We start from the raw sequence: 19102 nt of genomic DNA on the forward strand, positions 1-19102 counted from the left end.
ATTCATGTCCCTTGCATCTTTACGTCTGGATACATAGCAGATGTGACTGTGTCAATCATTATATCATTAGTATTATATTCGAGGATCAAATGTATTGAATAATTTGTTATCATTTTCAGACTAGGATTCCTATTTCAGATACACCTCTTTTGTGGTCCTTTAATAAGGTTAGGTTTTAAAAAGAAAAAGTTTATTTGATTGTATAAAATTAAGTAGTTGCTTTACATTTGTCCTACTGATATGTGTCTGCGTCCCCTACAGTCAATCAATAACGATACTTTCCTGTTTCCTGGGCATTAGCAAACAGCCGCAGTTTGCTGCTCACCATAAGCGCAGATTGTTCATGCATATGGAGAGCAAGAGCGTATGGATGTGGATCTACCTGTTGCCGTAAATGTAGATGTACCTGCATTATATCAGTATTTTGACTCACGATTACAATAACAATAACAGCACAACAACAACAGCAAGGAAAACAACACGCACTCGAACATACAGGGATTGTACAAATATATGGAAAAAATACGTGAAGTGCATGCATAAAGTTTAATGAAGATGGTAACCAAGCTTGGATGCTGTGCTGTTGCATTTGACCACGAACGGCAAATGTCCAACATCCTCAGTATGTTGCAATGAGTGCATTAACGCAGAGATAACTGAGTTCGAAAATGGTAAAATTCTTGTTTATTGAATTGTGGGCGCTCCCGTCATCAAGGGAGCCGCAGTGTTTACAGTTTCAAGAGGCACCGTATCGAGGATTCAAACCGCGTATGGGGAAGTTGAAAAACGTCAACCATTTAGCCACAAGGCGGACGAAACTGTGAGTTGAGTGATTGTGAAGGACGGTCATTGACGATCACAGTGACGAGAACTAAGAGGATGACACAATCAAATGTCAGTGTAGAACTTATGCCGCACTCGCGAACTCTGTCACTATCAAATCAGGAAAATGCAGGGCGAGATGGAATTCCAGAACCACTCATCAGTTATGAAAAGGCTCCGAAAAGTAAAACTGGACGCCGATGCCACAAAATCTGGATAGTAGAGCAATGGAAGAAAGTTATTTGGTCGGCTGAGTCTTGTTTCACATTATCTTCAGAACGTCTTTGTGACCACAGAGTGAATCATGGCGGAGGTTTAGAGATGACTTTGGCATCCACATTATGGTATTCCAGGGGCCCCATGTTTATTCTGCATGGCTGCATTGTTGCCAAGGATTATGTGCGCATTTTAGCTGATCATAACGCACCAATGATACATTGATTGTTTCTCAATTGTTATACTGTGCTCCAAGACGAAAGGTCACCTGTTCACACAGCTCGTATCGCCCAGGAGGGTTTTTGTTGGGCCGGCCGTTGTGGCGAGCGGTTCTAGGCGCTTCAGTCAGGAACCACGCGACCGCTACGGTTGCAGGTTCGAATCCTGCCTCGGGCATGGATGTGTGTGATGTCCTTAGGTTAGTTAGGTTCAAGTACTTCTTAGTCCTAGGGGACTGATGACCTCAGATGTTAAATCTATAGTGCTCACAACCATTTGAACCATGTGTTTTTGTTGGCACGAAAATGGCCTGTTGCTAATTCGCGGGTCACAACTGTGATGTCGATATTATTGTCTCTTTGCGGTCTACTTTGGAAAGATAGGTACATGAACGTTACATACCTCCATCATCGTTACCTGAAGGTGGCACTATTTGTAGGAAGAAATGTATAAGATTCTTTTGAAAATTATGCGGGATCTAAATTTATCCATTCCGAGACGACTGGGACCGACGAGCTTCCTACATCGTATTAGGCACGGAGATGTGTTATGTTTTTGTTGTTTCTATTTTTTTGTCCACCTCCAGTACATCCATGCTTTGCAAACCATTCTGAACCGCGAAGAGAAGGATTCTTTACACAATAGCACCACATACAGTATCAACGCCTTCTGTTAGTGTCTGACTCAAGGTATGAATGACTGCTGAAAATTATCTCTGCTCGATGTAACTAATTTAATCTGGCCCTTGCGATACTTACGGGAATGATAAGCTGATGGTTCTGGTGTATTCCCATATTCCTCACTTAAAGCTGACTCGCCCGCCACAAATTCCTGTCAAGTGCCAACTTATTCATCTTAGAGTAGCACTTGCAACATGACTTCTCAATTATTTGCTAGATGTATACGCATCTCTGTCTTCCGCTACCATTTCGCACCTCTAGAGCTCCATCTAGTATCATGGAAGTTATTCCCTGATGTCCCAACAGTTGTTTTATGATCCTGTCCCTTCTTCTTGTCAGTGGTTTTCAAAATGTTGCTTTCCTCCCCGAATCTGCGGAGAAACTCCTCATTCCTTACCTTATAAATTGACCTAATTTTGAACATTCTTCTTTAGCACCACATTTCAAGTTCTACTGTTACCTTCTGTTCCGGTTTTCCCAGAGTCCATCTTTCACTACCACACAATACTGTGCGCCAAACGTCCATTCTCAGATATTTCTTACTCAAAGTAAGGCCTGTATTTGATACTAGTAGGCTTCTCTTGACCAGGAATACTCTTTTTGCCAGTGCTAGTCTGCTTTTTATGTCCTCCTTGTTTCGTCCGTCTTCAGTTATTTTATTGCGTAGGTAGCAGAATTGCTCAACTTAATTTACTTCGTGAACACCAATCCTGATGCTAAGCTGCCCGCTTTTCTCATTTCTCCTACTTCTCATTAGATCGGCCGGCCATTGTGGCCGAACGGTTCTAGGCACTACAGTCCGGAACCGCAACGCTGCTACGGCCGCAGGTTCGAATCCTGATTCGGGCAAGGATGTGTGCTGTCCTTAGGTTAATTAGGTTTAAGTAGTTATAAGTCTAGGGGACTGATGACCTCAGATGTTAAGTCCCATAGTGCTCAGAGCCATTTTTCTCATTATATTCGTATTTCTTCTATTTTCTGTCCATATTCTCTGTTCATATTCTATACTCATTAGATCATTCATTCCCTCAAGATATTCTGTAATTTGTCTTCACTTTCAGTAACGAAAGCTATGTGATGAGCGAATCTTATCATTGATATCCTTTTATCTTGAATTTTATTTCCACCCCTCAACCTTTCTTTTGTGTCTGTCATTGCTTCTTCGATGAACAATTAGAACAGTAGGAGCGAAACACTGTCCCTATCTTACACCCTTCTTAATCCAAGCACTACGTTCTTGGTGTTCCGCTCTTATTGTTCCCTTCTCTCCCTAGAGCATAGCCCTATTTTTTTCTAGAATTTCGAACACCTTGCACTATTTTACCATGTCGAATGGTTTTTCCATGTCGATAAATCCCGTCAACGTGTCCTGATTTTTCTTTAGTCTTGATTCCAGTATCAGCCGCAACGTCAGAACTGCTTCCTAGCGCCTTTACCAGGGTTATTTGGAAAATTGCGAATTTGTGGTAAGAACTATGGTACCGAACTGCTGAGGTCATCGGTCCCTAGGCTTACGCTCTAGCTAATATAACTTAGCCTAATTTATGCTAAGGACAATACATACAACCATGTCCGAGGGAGTACTCGAACCTCCAACGGGGTGAGCCGAGCGAAGCGTGACAAGACGCCTCAGACCGCATGGCTTCCCCTCGAGGCAGGGCTTATTTGGCAGCTATGTTGAAGTGACTGACAAATAAATTTCTCAACTTTTTAGTGTGGCTATTTCTGTGGTCTTTATTGAAGAGAAGCGTGCTGATCACAGGAAGGCTGGGATAGGCTTCCCTTGAAAACCGTACAGGAACTAAATTTATCCTTTCCGAGAAGACTGGAATCTGTTTCCTACTCCGTATTGGGCAAGCCAATGTGTTGTGTTTGTCATTTTCCCCATATTTGGATCCACGGTCTTTCTAAATATTAAGAATTGCTCTGCAGAGACGGAAAAAAGAAATTTTGCGTTTCACCTGCTAGATGTATATAGTACACATGCCTAAAAGTCTTATTGTATCACGTCATTATGAATAACAGCGACTTTTAACGAAAATCTATGATTAAAGTCAAGCTAAGTAAGTAGATAAACTTGAGTACTCTTACGGCCAGAAGCAAGTGAGGTCAGCAGAACGTTGCGGCTGTAGACTTTACCTGGGCATGTAGAGGACGCGCTCAGCCACGACGAAGCCGACGGTGAGCAGCAGGTTGGTGGCGGGCAGGAAGGGCAGAGCGAGCAGCAGCACGCTCAGGAAGACCGCCGGAGGCCGCTGGTGCTGCGGGAAGTCAGACAGGCGCCCACGTAAGACACTCTGCACCGGTGGTGACCCTCAGCTCGTAGTTATTTGCCAAACATTGGTTCATATTTCACAACATCTCCAAATGCTAATAATTTCTTACTGCCAGTTTCGACAATCTCACCATCTTCAGTCATCGTATATGGATTTACAACATCTGCTGTTGCGTCAAATAAGTTGAAAATTAACCTGCTTCTCACCGTATTTACCTAGACCTATCAGCCAAAAAATTATGACGACCGACCTACTATCGATATGAACCTATCCAGGCGATAGCAATGTCACCTGGCGAGGAATGACTGCTAGTCAGACACACGAACTGTGGATGTAGTATCAGAGAGCGTGCTGTCCGTGTGTAGAATGTGGAGGGCGTGATGTATCTGAGTATGACAGAGGGTAGATTGCGATAGCCCAGGGACTCAGCACGAGGAAAACATGTCGGGTATTCGAGGACTACTGTGGTAAATGTGTTATTACAGATCTCGGGCGTCGTAGGATGGGCAGACTGGTAAAATTGGACTGGCGGCTAATGTGGAACTAAGATCAGACTTTAATGCTGGTCAGAGTACAGGGTCGTCTGAACACACAGTGCACCGAATGCTACTAGCGATGGGCCTCCGCAGCATACGGCGAGTGCATGTGTTAACCTTAACACCACGGCATCAACAAGTACGATTGAAATAGGCACGTGGCCATCGGCACTGGAGGTTAGCGCAGTGGTTGAGCGTTGCATGTTCTGATGAAACCTGATACCTTCTTTATCATGCCACTGGGAGGGCGCGAATCCGTCGTCCTTCAGGGGAACCCGTTCTGAGGGTTGGACAGAAGCTGGCGGCGGCCCCATTACACTCTTTGCAACATTCACTTGGGCATCCATGAGCCGAGTGGAACTACCGCAAGTCACCATGGTGGCCAAGGAGTATCGTACATTGGTTGCAGACCGTGTGCACCCCTTCGTGACAATCATGCTTCCTTACGGCAGTGGCATTTTTCAGCAACATAATGCGCCATATTGGGAGGCCAGGAGTATGATAGAGTGGTTCGAGGAACACAGTGGTGTGTTCCATTTGATGTGATAGCCCCCCAACTCCCCAGATCTCAATACGTCTGGGATGTGAATGATTTGGGGTCCCGGAATTAACGGAAATTAGCTGACTTGTGCAGATGTGGTGCCAACTGCCTCCAGCGACCAACCAAGATCTCGTTCCATCCATGCCAAGACGCGTCTCTCCTGTTATCTGTGTCAGATATGGATATAGCGGCTATTTGCTAGACTGTCATAATGTTCTGACCGATCAATGTGTAGACAGCAGATTGCTTTTATTTATTTGACGTCACAGTGTAAAGTTGCTCTATAAATGCAAAGGCGCTGGCCCGACACCGTCCGATTGCAGATACAGTACATCCCTCCTTTTCGTCATGGCACTAGGGAGTGGAGGGGTGGCGCGTGCTTCCCTCCGACCGACATTAATTCCGGGGAATGATCATCGGTGATCAGTTTGGGGGTACCCTCATCCGAAACCTACACGGCCTCAATGCAGTTGTATAGGCTGTTGTAATTAACTTGATGATAGCTGAAAGGAGTCAAATGCACAAAACCTATGGTTAATAGAAAATTCATTTTCCTGGCAGCTCTGACTTTCTTTGATAATGCTTATTGTAAGTACAGGTATCTTTCTTAAGTCCTTGACCGGGCGGTTCCTTGCGCGGCTATGTATTCCCACACGTATAATTATTCCCGTAACTCGCGGCGTTTTCCGCAGTTTCGGTGCACTTTTCTCAAATGAAGTGATTGCTGCGGTTATATGTTGTCAACAGTTTGAAGCTTTTGGCAACAAGAATGCGTACCATGAAATTAAGCGCGTTGCAGCTGGTTTATTTTGACAGTCTCACGAAGTAAATGCGTATGCTATACCTTTCGGAAAACAGATGTTTCAATAATTTCTTTCCTTGAATAACACATTCCCAGAGCGTGTTTCTGAACATTGCCTTGTAGAAGTAACATGGCGAACAAAGAATAGAAATCAGAGTTGTTGATTAGTACCCATCTGTGCACATAGGATTGCTGTTTCAATGTACCTACACGTGAACTTACAAACTAATCAGAACTTTTATATCTAATTAATTATATCGTTAACAACTTATCGTCAAAATCTAGTGTGAAAATATCAAATGGATCCTTGTGGCTGGTGCAAAACTCAAAATACACATTGTAGAGCCTCCCGAATATTGATAACTGCGGACCCGAGCGCCGTTCATCGAGCACACAGCGCTACGCCACCAGGCAGCCCCAGCTCACTAGGAAAACTCCTCTTGGCACCCCCTTCCCCCCCCCCCCCCCATTAAATTTAGTGGTAAAATCCCTCGTGGGATACGCTGTCAAAAACTGAACACAGACCAAGCATGAAAACAGGAAGAAGGTGTACTGAACTGTGAAAAAAGAAGCAAAACAGAAACAGCGAGCGAGCCAAGATTAACAAATAAAATACCGAGCAAATGATAAGAACCACAGCGCCGTAGTCGTGTGGTTATGGTGTTGGACTGTGAAGCCTTTTCACTAGTTTCAGGAGTAATAGTATGAAAGATTGACTGGCCTTGTACCACTAATCAGAAGGGCCTTTATATGCTTGTCCTGCTAAAGGCTGAAAGCAAGAGGAAACAGCAACCGTAATCTCTCCCGAGGGCTTGAAGCACAGTAGGAGGTCCCTGTTCAAATCTTCCTTTTGCTCTCTATACATATTTTATTTCACAACGTTCTCAAGTTTCCACCCAGTCATTAACGTGTCGAACAGACTCCTTCTGTAGCCATGCTATAGATTGGTTATAGAACATGAGTCTTGTGGTAAGAATATATTATTGTCGCAAGTAAATGTAACAAAAAGTGAGAGCAGGTGAGATTCCGCATAGACCTCTCACAGAAATGAAAATGGATGTGAACTATTTTACAACAAAGAAATTCTGGAGTTTAAACTTCCGAAACGGAACGCAAGATTCGTAACATGTAGTACTTGTATAAGACAAATAGGAGGTACGTGCGTGTGGAAGTTCCTTCTTTACACCTAACTGTTGCAAACGGACGTAAAACCATGACACAGACATCAAATTAAATACAGCGAACAGTCACATCGATGACCAGGCGGACAGCTCGCAATTTCGTGAGGAAAAAAAAAAAAAAAGGAGCGCGAGGGGTATCAGCAGAGATCTCTCTATCCGCAGTCCATCACCGTAACCACAAAACTACGACGCCGCCGCTATACAATTCCGCTCAATATGGCATATCTTGAGCTTGGTCGGTCCAGTGTTTCGATTATGCTTTTTTTCGCAGTTTAGTACACCTTTTTCTGGTTTTCTGGCTTGATTAGTGTTCAGTTTTGATAGGCTGTCCACTGGATCACCTTCCCACTAAATCTGAGGAGTGTACGTTAAAGAGGTTCCCTTGTCAGTTCGCTGTATGCTGTCGAGGGGTTAACATTGCTCTGAATATAAAGCTCACAATGCTTGTGATAGGATTTTCCGTTGTGGTAGAAAATGGTGTACTTCTAGGACTTCTTCCGAGTTGTTTCCTTTTTCTGTTCAACGACCGACGTAATCTTCTTCAAGGGCCGCCAGTTTTTCTTCTACGTGCACTCGCTGTGTCGTCTCCGAAAAGTCTGTGAGTTGCTGTTGGTCCCGTGCTGCTCTTTGTACGTGAGTTCGATTCCCAACGCCCACTGTGATGCTCTTTGGTTCTTCAGAGATTCTGCGGTACGCAGATTATCTCCGCGTTTTCCAGCTCTAGTGTATGTGAGACCCTCTAGATCTTATTAAAACGAAGGTTTCAGTGTAAGCGAATCTGGGATACCGTACTTAATTTGTTCAGATCTCACCTTCCACCCCTTTCACCAGGCATAGAAAACGGTGAGAGACCTCACGTTTCACGGAATGACAATGCCTGCTCTGGAAAACAAAGGTGCTTCAAAGGGCACTGTGGGCTTCGGTAATCGAACTTAGATGTCATTAGGTCGCGAGACCAACAGTACTCAAATACTGGTAGAGTAGCAAGACGCTATTACATCTAACACGAAAACTCACAGTACCTGAAGGAGATGACCGGGCTGTTGTCGAAATACTGTGCAGAAATGGGAAGTAGTAGGGAGTTCGCGGCATCAGCAAACTTTTGATATAAAATTGATATGTAAATTAATTAAATTGATCAATTAATCAACCCTGCTCCCACCCACCCCGCCTCCGACCACACACAGCCCAGCCCCCGGATGACGTCACGTCTTTATCTCAGATGCACGTGTGCCCCAGCCCCGTCCTCCCCCTTCCCACCCTCCCTCTCTACAACCTAGCCTATTGGCGGGAATTTCTTTGTCCCACCCGGGAATTGGCGGGAAATTAAAATTGGCGGTATTCCTTCTAGGACTCGAACACTGGTCCTCCTGGGCGGGAAGCTCATATAGGTACGAAAAGGGTGTCACTTTACTTTCAAGTACCTAGTTTCAGCTACTTTTCAAGGTCATCCGACTACCCACTTTCCACAACCGCAATATATGAGGTCATGTATAATCAAGCGTCTAAAAAAAATAAAAAATAAACTACACAGTTGCGACCGCAATATATATATATATATATATATATATATATATATATATATATATATATATATATATATATATATATCTCCTCTTTCCACGAAAATAGGGAAAGTCCATTTTCTTTATTTTTATGACCAAAATTTGTATAGTCTCATTATTTTGGGACGTCCTGGGAAGTGTACCACCACCGATCACAAATGATCAGCAGAGACATGCCCACTGAATAAAATCAGGAAAAAAAGGAACTTCGACTACTTTTATGCAAGAACTACCGATCACCGCAGAATATTCTCGTTCTTTCGAAACCATCATCGGAGTATAGAAGAAGCGAGAATTTAAACTCCAAAGAAAAAAATCTTTACTTAGAAAATTCTTCCAGCTTGTTGAACAAAGTACATGATTTGAGAGCCTCTCTCGCGTTCAGTGTCTGTAAATAAACTATCATGCACGTGTGTATTACAAACATTTCAGTCAGTCTTTCACACCATAGGCACACACGTCGGGGAAAAAAAACATTCATTTAACGTTTGACAGCAAGAAGCTATAATTCAAGAGAACGTAGCTGTTTTGTACACTATGACAGGGCCCCCTTTTACCAGTGCGATGCTATATCGGGGACGGGGGTGATTAATTGATCAATTTAATCAATTTGCAAACCAATTTGATATCAGAATTGCGCTACAAACCCCACTATCCTACTACTATCGGAAAAGACAAATTGGCGACACACTTGAGAGCAAACGATTATTCACTGTCCTCTATTTTTTTCTTTATTGTTATTTTAATACCTTTACAATAAAGGTAGGCCAGCAGCGGCCTATCTACGCCGCTCTTCCGCCACAGTGAACACATACAGGAAACAGAAAGACAGAAAATGAAACAAACGTTGTAGACAGATTTGGGAGACAGACATAGTAAAAATAAATGAAGCCATTCACGGCCGTACTGATTGTATAAAAAACGTTCATCACTGTAGACAACGGGGAAGAACGAGTTTACACACGTGAACGGAGGAGTACAAACGGAGAGACACTGAAGCACTAACGCGAAGACACACACGAACACTGGTGACGACCTCCGGCGCACGAAGGTACACTGTTCACGCACAAAGCCGGGGAGCTGCCAAAGGCAATAGGTGCGGGTTCACTGCCTCTACTCATTGAAGCATTCTTATAAAGGATGAACCCGAACTTCAGCAACAAAATTTCGGCGAGTCTGCAGCGATACGTTCGGCGTATTTTGTTGTAAGCGACCCGGGACCTCATTTGCCTGGTTGGAGAGCAATTTCTTTTCGTGTCCTTTCTTGCTCTGTGGTAATAATTAAACTGATGGTGTTCTAAGTGCTACAGTTCTAGTTGCTTACATCGCAGGATGCTGAAACATCGTGCGTATCTTCATTAATAATAGGCCCTATTTCTGCCACAAGGTGAAAATATCATGCTATAAAGTAGTGAGAATGTGAAATATGTCGTGTTTTAACGTTACCATACTGTATATCGCTTGGCGATGCATGTTGTGATTTGGCTATTGCTGTAAAAGGTTAAGGAGGTTGAAGTTTTCTATGCGAATCAGGGTGGCTATTGACAAGTGAGACCTTGCACTGCTGGTAAAGTCCTGTCATCGGAAAGGTAGCAATAGCACCGTTGCGTTGCAGGATTATAGCCGATATAAACTGCTGCAAAGAGGCTCCATATCAGTAAATGGGCTAAGGAATATGATCACAAATTTAGAATAAGCAGGTGAATTAGGTGGTGCAGCATACCAGTTCTTGATGGAGCTATAGCCGACCATGCTGGAGCTGTGTCACGGTGGTCGTCTCTCGCCAGTTCAACAGGTCAAACGGTTTTGCCGTGCATATTACATTGTTGTCCCAGGAATAGTCAGGAAGTGCACCAAATGAAGCCGAAAAATATGGTACAATGCCATGACTCTGCCCTTCGTTTTTGGCACGCTCTGAAACGAATGATCCGTGGCTGGGAAATATTCTTTGGACAGACGAGGCTTATTTTACTCTGCGTGGTGCCGTGAATACACATAGCTGGAGCATATAAGGTTTTACTCTGGCACATGTTGTGCACGAACACACACTGCTATCAGATTATGTGACTGTGTGGTGCCGTGATAGTGTCTCATCCTCCATTATTCTCGGTCCATTTTTCTTCGAGAAGACGTTACTATGACCTTTCTGTGCAACACATGATTCCAGCTTAGCAGTAATACAACTGTGTCTATTCCACTGTTTTCATGAAAGACACCTCTTGCTGCTTGCCAGGTGAAAGATCTGCTTCGAGACACCTTCGGTAAAGACCTCATCATCTCTAACCATATCCTAACAAACGTGCCAGAGCGGCCGTTATCCTGTGCTTCATTTGTTCCTCCTACACCCAAAATACATTCTGACAGCTTACAGCACCATATTTTCACCTGGAACTATTATTTTTTTACTGCGTACTCCAAGAGCGTAACTATTAATGGACATACTTGTGACGTTCAAGCGTCCTGCAATATATTCAGCCTGCACTGCACCACTGGGAACACTGTCCTATAATTATGGCCTCCAGGTATCTTTGTTTCAGTGCTGCACTGACAATACCTGCACAACAATGGAAACGTTGACGGTATGTGCTGTGTGTCTCGTCTGGAAACAAATTTGTTCCAGTCATTTACAGTACACGCTACTGACAACAGTAATGTCCACTTTACTCTTCTCTCTCGAGTTTGTGTACTGCTGGCATTTGTCTCGGGTTTGCTTTTCTGTCGTTATTAATTATAGGTTAATGATACACAGCAGTCCGGAGTGGAAAATTGGCCAATGGGTGAGGTCACTAAGCTCAAGTGTGTCACAATGACACTATGCTGAAGTGTTTCCTGCAGTGACAGCATCACACTATACGTGGTCTGTGGGAGGGTATTCGCATTACTCTCTGTTTTATGTTCTGCTTTTCGTGATTGTTTATTACAAAATTTACCGATGTTGTGAAGGTATGTTCACAGGATCAAAGGCAGGCGCTATAAGCCAAATATACCAAAACTGCATTATTACTCTGTCGCTGTCCACTGGAGGTCACGAGTCCCTTATACAAAAAAAACTCTGAAAATATTCATGAAGAGCCTCCGAAATCGTATCGATTGTGTTCAAGCCCTCCCTATATAAAAATGTTTCTTGTAAGAAACGTAGCAGTAAGCAACGGTACGTTTATGGTAAAAATAGTTGTCTGTTTTAGAGCATAGACTGTAGCAGTACAGCGGCGAGGCACACTTCATCTAACATGACGTGGAGTCACAGATGTGAGTAAAACATCCCATGTTCCACGTTCAGGTCCCACCCCCAACTCCTATTTATTATACACGTTCTGACAGTTCTGAGTGCTCAATACGATTTTTAGAATTTATTCTTAATTAAATACTACGGTGTTTTTCAATGACGGAAAACTCTCCGGCGTTTGTATTGTGGGTACGTAATGAACCAACATACGTAGAGAAACTTGAAAGTAATTGACCACTATCCCCTCATATTCAGTAAGTGATACATCATCTGCCACGACGGCGAATACATTAAATTTAAAAGTGGAAGTTCTAGTAAACTTATCCTGTAGAAATGAGTTTAACATGGACAACACAATTTCTTTTCTTTACTGCAGAAAATTTCTACAATGATAAATCATCTACCAGGGTACGTCACTACAAGACACAGAAGCCGGCCGCGGTGGTCTAGCGGTTCTGGCGCTGCAGTCCGGAACCGCGGGACTGCTACGGTCGCAGGTTCGAATCCTGCCTCGGGCATGGGTGTGTGTGATGTCCTTAGGTTAGTTAGGTTTAAGTAGTTCTAAGTTCTAGGGGACTTATGACCTAAGATGTTGAGTCCCATAGTGCTCAGAGCCATTTGAACCACAAGACACAGGATCCAACAATTGTGGATGATGCTGCTCGTGGATTGTAACTGGTTTTAGCCACATCTCAGCTGTAAATTTGATAAAATAAACGAACAGATGCATCAGATACTGAGAGGAGAAAAACCCGAACGGTGTAGATCTGGATTCGTGGACCACTTTTTATTTGTCTCCAGAGAAGCGCAATAATTGCGCTAAAACAAACGAAAAGTATTTTAATTTTGATTGTGACCGAATATGAAAACAGTAATGAGTTTTCTAGTATTAATTTGCATATAAATTATACGTGAATCATGCAAGAAGCTCAAAGTATGTAATGGTCGCAATTATGTAGTTATGAATAATTTATTTGCAGATTAAAATGGTGTTATTAGGTGGCATCGGACGGAGAGCTATGCTGTTTACAATTCAGTAAATGGAAAACAGGTAACATTATTTTTCTATAGAACATCAGCTGGAGACAGAAGAAACGATGTTTGTTTTACAGATTTGTAGATTATGGGACGCGGTTTTTAAACTAACATAAATCCAACGACGCGATAATCTTACGATGGACCAGGCACGCAATCAAATTAATTCTACGATACCACCAGTGCCACTCCTGTTGCAGTAGCTGACGTGATTGCCTTCGGAGCTAGGGTAACAGATATATGATTCAGAATTCTTGAGATGAAAATAAGTATACAATTCATGGGATGAAATGGTTGTGAACGAAACCTGACGCCTTCAAATTAAAATTTCTACATGTTAAACTATCAGCTTTCTACCTGTGGCACACGACACAACTAATACGATATTCCAGGTCACTGTTATCCATATGAGACAAAAACAGATAGCTTTCACCACACGAAAAAAATTGTGAAAAGCTTTCTCAATACCCTAACTAAAAAATTAATGAAAGAAAACGTCTCTCTAATATGGGTAAAATTACTGTATTGATATATATGGTATGCCTGTACAGGAAAACAGCTACCCAAAATCGGACCTGTGCTGTATGATCAACCTGGCTTTACTAAAAGTATTACTATCCACGTAGAAGAAACATTTAACTTACGTCTAGAAAGGAAGAGTCTGTCATTATTATTCGATTCTGTAGAATGGACCATTTCCAAGTTGTGACTGGATTACACTATCTGATGAAAAGTATCCGAACCCGCCCATGTAATGGGGAAATGTTCACCAGATGTCAAAATAGATGAACGCGCCAGTGTAAAAGGAGGCGGGAGTATTCTATTGGCGGTAAAGAGGCACGAGCAGCAGATAGCGGTCTTCTGGAGAGCTCAGTGATTAAGAATCTGGATTCATTATTGGGTTTCACCTGAGTAACAGACGCATTATGGAGATTTAGGCCTTTCTCAATCTACCCAAGACGATTGTTAGTCAGGTGCTTGTGAACTGGAAATGTAAGGGTACAACCACATTTGAACCAAGACCAGACACACCACATGTACTGAAGGGCAAGGACGATCAAGTGCTGCGGAGGGTGAATTCCAAAGTGGTACCAGCAGTCCAGCTAACATAGCAGCAGAGAGTAGGGAGCCAAAATCAAGTTGGTGCAATGGTCAAACAGCTCCTCATAAGTCGCATATTTCTGTAAGAAATGCTACTGTTGGTGGTGTAGAGAGCGAAGCCACCAATCAGTGGATAGCTGAAAACAACTGATTTGAAGCGAGAAATCACAGCATATCCTCAGGCAGTTCTACGGAAGAGTTTCAGTTTAGTGAATGGCTGGAAACGTTACCTGCGATCGTGTATAGGACCAACGGTGAAGTACGGAGGTAGTTGGTGTTTCAGTGCGGAGGTGTTTTTCGTGGTTATGCTGTGGTCACATTATTGCGCATGAGACAACGCTAAAACCGGAAGAATATGAACTCATTTTACAACATTGCCTTATGCATATAGCAGAAGAACAGTTCAGAATCCACGACCATATTGGCAGGACAATTCTACATGCCATAAAGCAGGATATGCGAGCGAATGGTTTGTTGACAATATCACACCTGATCTACATCTACATCTACATCTACATGATTACACTGCAATTCACATTTAAGTGTTTGGCAGTGGGTTCACCGAACCACAATCATACTACCTCTCTACCATTCCACTCCCGAACAGCGCGCGGGAAAAACGAACACCTAAACCTTTCTGTTCGAGCTCTGATTTCTCTTATTTTATTTTGATGATCATTCCTGCCTATGTAGGTTGGGCTCAAAAAAATATTTTCGCATTCGGAAGAGAAAGTTGGTGACTGAAATTTCGTAAATAGATCTCGCCGCCACGAAAAACGTCTTTGATTTAATGACTTCCATCCCAACTCGCGTATCATATCTGCCACACTCACTTCCCTATTACGTGATAATACATAACGAACTGCCCTTGTTTGCACCCTTTAGATGTCCTCCGTCAATCCCATCTGGTAAGGATCCCAATATTCTAACAGAGGACGAACGAGTGTAGTGTAAGCTGTCTCTTTAGTGGACTTGTTGCATCTTCTAAGTGTCCTGCCAATGAAACGCAACCTTTGGCTCGCCTTCCCCACAATATTATCTTTGTGGTCATTCCAACTGAAGTTGTTCCTAATTTTAACACCCAGGTACTTAGTTGAATCGACAGCCTTGAGAATTGTACTATGTATCGAGTAATCGAATTCCAACGGATTTCTTTTGGAACTCATGTGAATCATCACCTCACACTTTTCGTTATTTAGCGTCAACTGCCACCTGCCACACCATACAGCAATCTTTTCTAAATCGCTTTGCAACTGATACTGGTGTTCGAATTACCTTACTAAACGGTAAATTACAGCATCAACTGCGTTAGAACGTGTAATTCTTTCCAGACCCCCAGCGTCCAACATCACTACCTGCCTGATATCGAGTCTTGAGCAGTTCTTAGAATGGAGTGCCGTTCCTCCACAGACATTCAGACTTATCACTCAAAATATCCCCAGTGGATTTCGAGCCGTCATAAAGGCAAATGGTGGTTACACACCCCATATTAATTTCCACTTCTAGGTGTCCAGATTCTTTTCATCAGATGAAGTACTGAAATATCAGGAAATGCCACAAAACTGGGTGACAAATGTTGAACATATGGCATTACCAGATGACGTACCTTGTCACAAGTGCAGCGGTTGGACTTGTTTGTCCCACCCTCGCCGGTAGGGTGTAGTGTTACAGGTCACTCCGCTGGGCTACTTAGTTTCCATTCTTCTGATATCCGATGTGATATGGTAGTGCTAGCGGTGCTGGAGCGTACAAAACTGCTATGAAACGGTTTACATTTAACCAGCTTTCAGACATGCATCTGTGTTACGCTGCTGTTAGTTCCAATGCGCTTGCATCACAACATACACTCCTGGAAATGGAAAAAAGAACACATTGACACCGGTGTGTCAGACCCACCATACTTGCTCCGGCCACTGCGAGAGGGCTGTACAAGCAATGATCACACGCACGGCACAGCGGACACACCAGGAACCGCGGTGTTGGCCGTCGAATGGCGCTAGCTGCGCAGCATTTGTGCACCGCCGCCGTCAGTGTCAGCCAGTTTGCCGTGGCATACGGAGCTCCATCGCAGTCTTTAACACTGGTAGCATGCCGCGACAGCGTGGACGTGAACCGTATGTGCAGTTGACGGACTTTGAGCGAGGGCGTATAGTGGGCATGCGGGAGGCCGGGTGGACGTACCGCCGAATTGCTCAACACGTGGGGCGTGAGGTCTCCACAATACATCGATGTTGTCGCCAGTGGTCGGCGGAAGGTGCACGTGCCCGTCGACCTGGGACCGGACCACAGCGACGCACGGATGCACGCCAAGACCGTAGGATCCTACGCAGTGCCAAAGGGGACCGCACCGCCACTTCCCAGCAAATTAGGGACACTGTTGCTCCTGGGGTATCGGCGAGGACCATTCGCAACCGTCTCCATGAAGCTGGGCTACGGTCCCGCACACCGTTAGGCCGTCTTCCGCTCACGCCCCAACATCGTGCAGCCCGCCTCCAGTGGTGTCGCGACAGGCGTGAATGGAGGGACGAATGGAGACGTGTCGTCTTCAGCGATGAGAGTCGCTTCTGCCTTGGTGCCAATGATGGTCGTATGCGTGTTTGGCGCCGTGCAGGTGAGCGCCACAATCAGGACTGCATACGACCGAGGCACACAGGGCCAACACCCGGCATCATGGTGTGGGGAGCGATCTCCTACACTGGCCGTACACCACTGGTGATCGTCGAGGGGACACTGAATAGTGCACGGTACATCCAAACCGTCATCGAACCCATCGTTCTACCATTCCTAGACCGGCAAGGGAACTTGCTGTTCCAACAGGACAATGCACGTCCGCATGTGTCCCGTGCCACCCAACGTGCTCTAGAAGGTGTAAGTCAACTACCCTGGCCAGCAAGATTTCCGGATCTGTCCCCCATTGAGCATGTTTGGGACTGGATGAAGCGTCGTCTCACGCGGTCTGCACGTCCAGCACGAACGCTGGTCCAACTGAGGCGCCAGGTGGAAATGGCATGGCAAGCCGTTCCACAGGACTACATCCAACATCTCTACGATCGTCTCCATGGGAGAATAGCAGCCTGCATTGCTGCGAAAGGTGGATATACACTGTACTAGTGCCGACATTGTGCATTCTCTGTTGCCTGTGTCTATGTGCCTGTGGTTCTGTCAGTGTAATCATGTGATGTATCTGACCCCAGGAATGTGTCAATAAAGTTTCCCCTTCCTGGGACAATGAATTCACGGTGTTCTTATTTCAATTTCCGGGAGTGTATTTAGGAGAAGGTTTCCCACAGCGTCTTTTACCTTCTTTCTCATCGTTTTCTTCTGTGAACGGTGAATACGTGAAACATTGACCTTGTAGGTAAGTGAACACTAGAGGCCAAAAATGTACTGTAGGAAGGTAACAAAGGGCCGAAAATTCTGTCTTCTGATATCAAGTTTAGTTATCAGACAAGATCTAACATATGTGAATGTAGGCTTTTCCGGTGTATACTGCTGATGAAATCTTCTCGAGCTTCCATCCGGGTAGCTGCGTCGAAAATCCCCGACGTTTCGATGAGTGTCATTCGCCAGAACATGATGAGAATGACACTCATCGAAACGTCGCGGATTTTCGACGCAGCTACCCGGATGGAAGCTCGAGAAGATTTCATCATCGAGATCTAACATATGAAATGATTTATACGTCGGTACTATGTGCGAACACCACCGTATCACATCGGATAATGCGAGAACGAAAACAGAGTAGCCTAGCGGGGCGATTTGTAGCGCTGTGCCACACCGGTGAGGGTAAGATGGACAAGCCTAACCGCTGACGTGCGGCGAGATGCGTCATATGGTGACGTCACATGTTCAACATCTGTCGTCCACTTTTAGGTACCGGGTGATCAAAAAGTCAGTATAAATTTGAAAACTGAATAAATCACGGAATAATGTAGAGAGAGAGGCTCTTCAGGGAACCCCATAGTCAGTAATCGCACGGACTGAGGTCTGGGGACCTGGGAGGCCAAGCATGACGAAAGTGGCGGCTGAGCACACGATCATCACCAAACGACGGGCGCCAGAGGTCTTTCACGCGTCTAGCGATATGGGGTGGTTCTAATAAAACCCCATGTCATTCAAAGCATGTGTGTCAATTTTAACCTCTCTATCTACATTATTGGAATGACATGGGATTTTATTAGAACGGAAAAAATACAAAAGTTCAAAAAAAAGTCTGACAGATGGCGCTTCATCTGATCAGAATAGCAATAATTAGCATAGCAAAGTAAGACAAAACAAAGATGATGTTGTTTACAGGAAATGCTCAACATGTCAATCATCATTGCTCAGCAATAGCTGCAGTCGAGGAATAATCTTGTGAACAGCACTGTGAAGCATGTCCAGAGCTATGGTGAGGCATTGGCGTCGGATGTTGTCTTTCAGCATCCCTAGAGCTGTCGGTCGATCACGATACACTTGCGACTTCAGGGAACCCCATAGTCAATAATCGCACGGACTGAGGTCTGGGGACCTGGGAGGCCAAGCATGACGAAAGTGGCGGCTGAGCACACGATCATCACCAAACGACGGGCGCCAGAGGTCTTTCACGCGTCTAGCGATATGGGGTGGTTCTAATAAAACCACATGTCATTCAAAGCATGTGTGTCAATTTTAACCTCTCTATCTACATTATTCCGTGGTTTATTAAGTTTTCAAATTTATACTGACTTTTTGATCACCCGGTATTTCCCGACATTTGTGTCCCCACGTCTCTTATATGGAATTACTTCTCTCAGCGTCAACTACGTCACTTCAAGGCCTTTTAAACGTGAATAGCAGTCACCCTGCGTACTACAGTGAACGTATATGGGAAACTTTGGGATCAAAAATGTTCTCGACATACAGGTTAAACAAAAACTGTTC

General features: G+C 44.3%; 1 protein-coding gene across 1 annotated transcript in view; it reads right to left on the reverse strand.

The window, feature by feature from the left end:
* Positions 1-19102, reverse strand: part of LOC126095533 (protein O-mannosyl-transferase TMTC1-like) — a 337583-nt gene that overhangs the window by 146872 nt on the left and 171609 nt on the right. The window contains exon 7 of the mRNA XM_049910315.1: positions 4077-4198. Coding sequence (XP_049766272.1) covers positions 4077-4198 — 122 coding nt within the window. The remainder of the gene's footprint in view (positions 1-4076; positions 4199-19102) is intronic.

The sequence above is a fragment of the Schistocerca cancellata genome, chromosome 8, assembly GCF_023864275.1.
Source record: "Schistocerca cancellata isolate TAMUIC-IGC-003103 chromosome 8, iqSchCanc2.1, whole genome shotgun sequence".
In the NCBI taxonomy this organism is placed as follows: domain Eukaryota; kingdom Metazoa; phylum Arthropoda; class Insecta; order Orthoptera; family Acrididae; genus Schistocerca; species Schistocerca cancellata.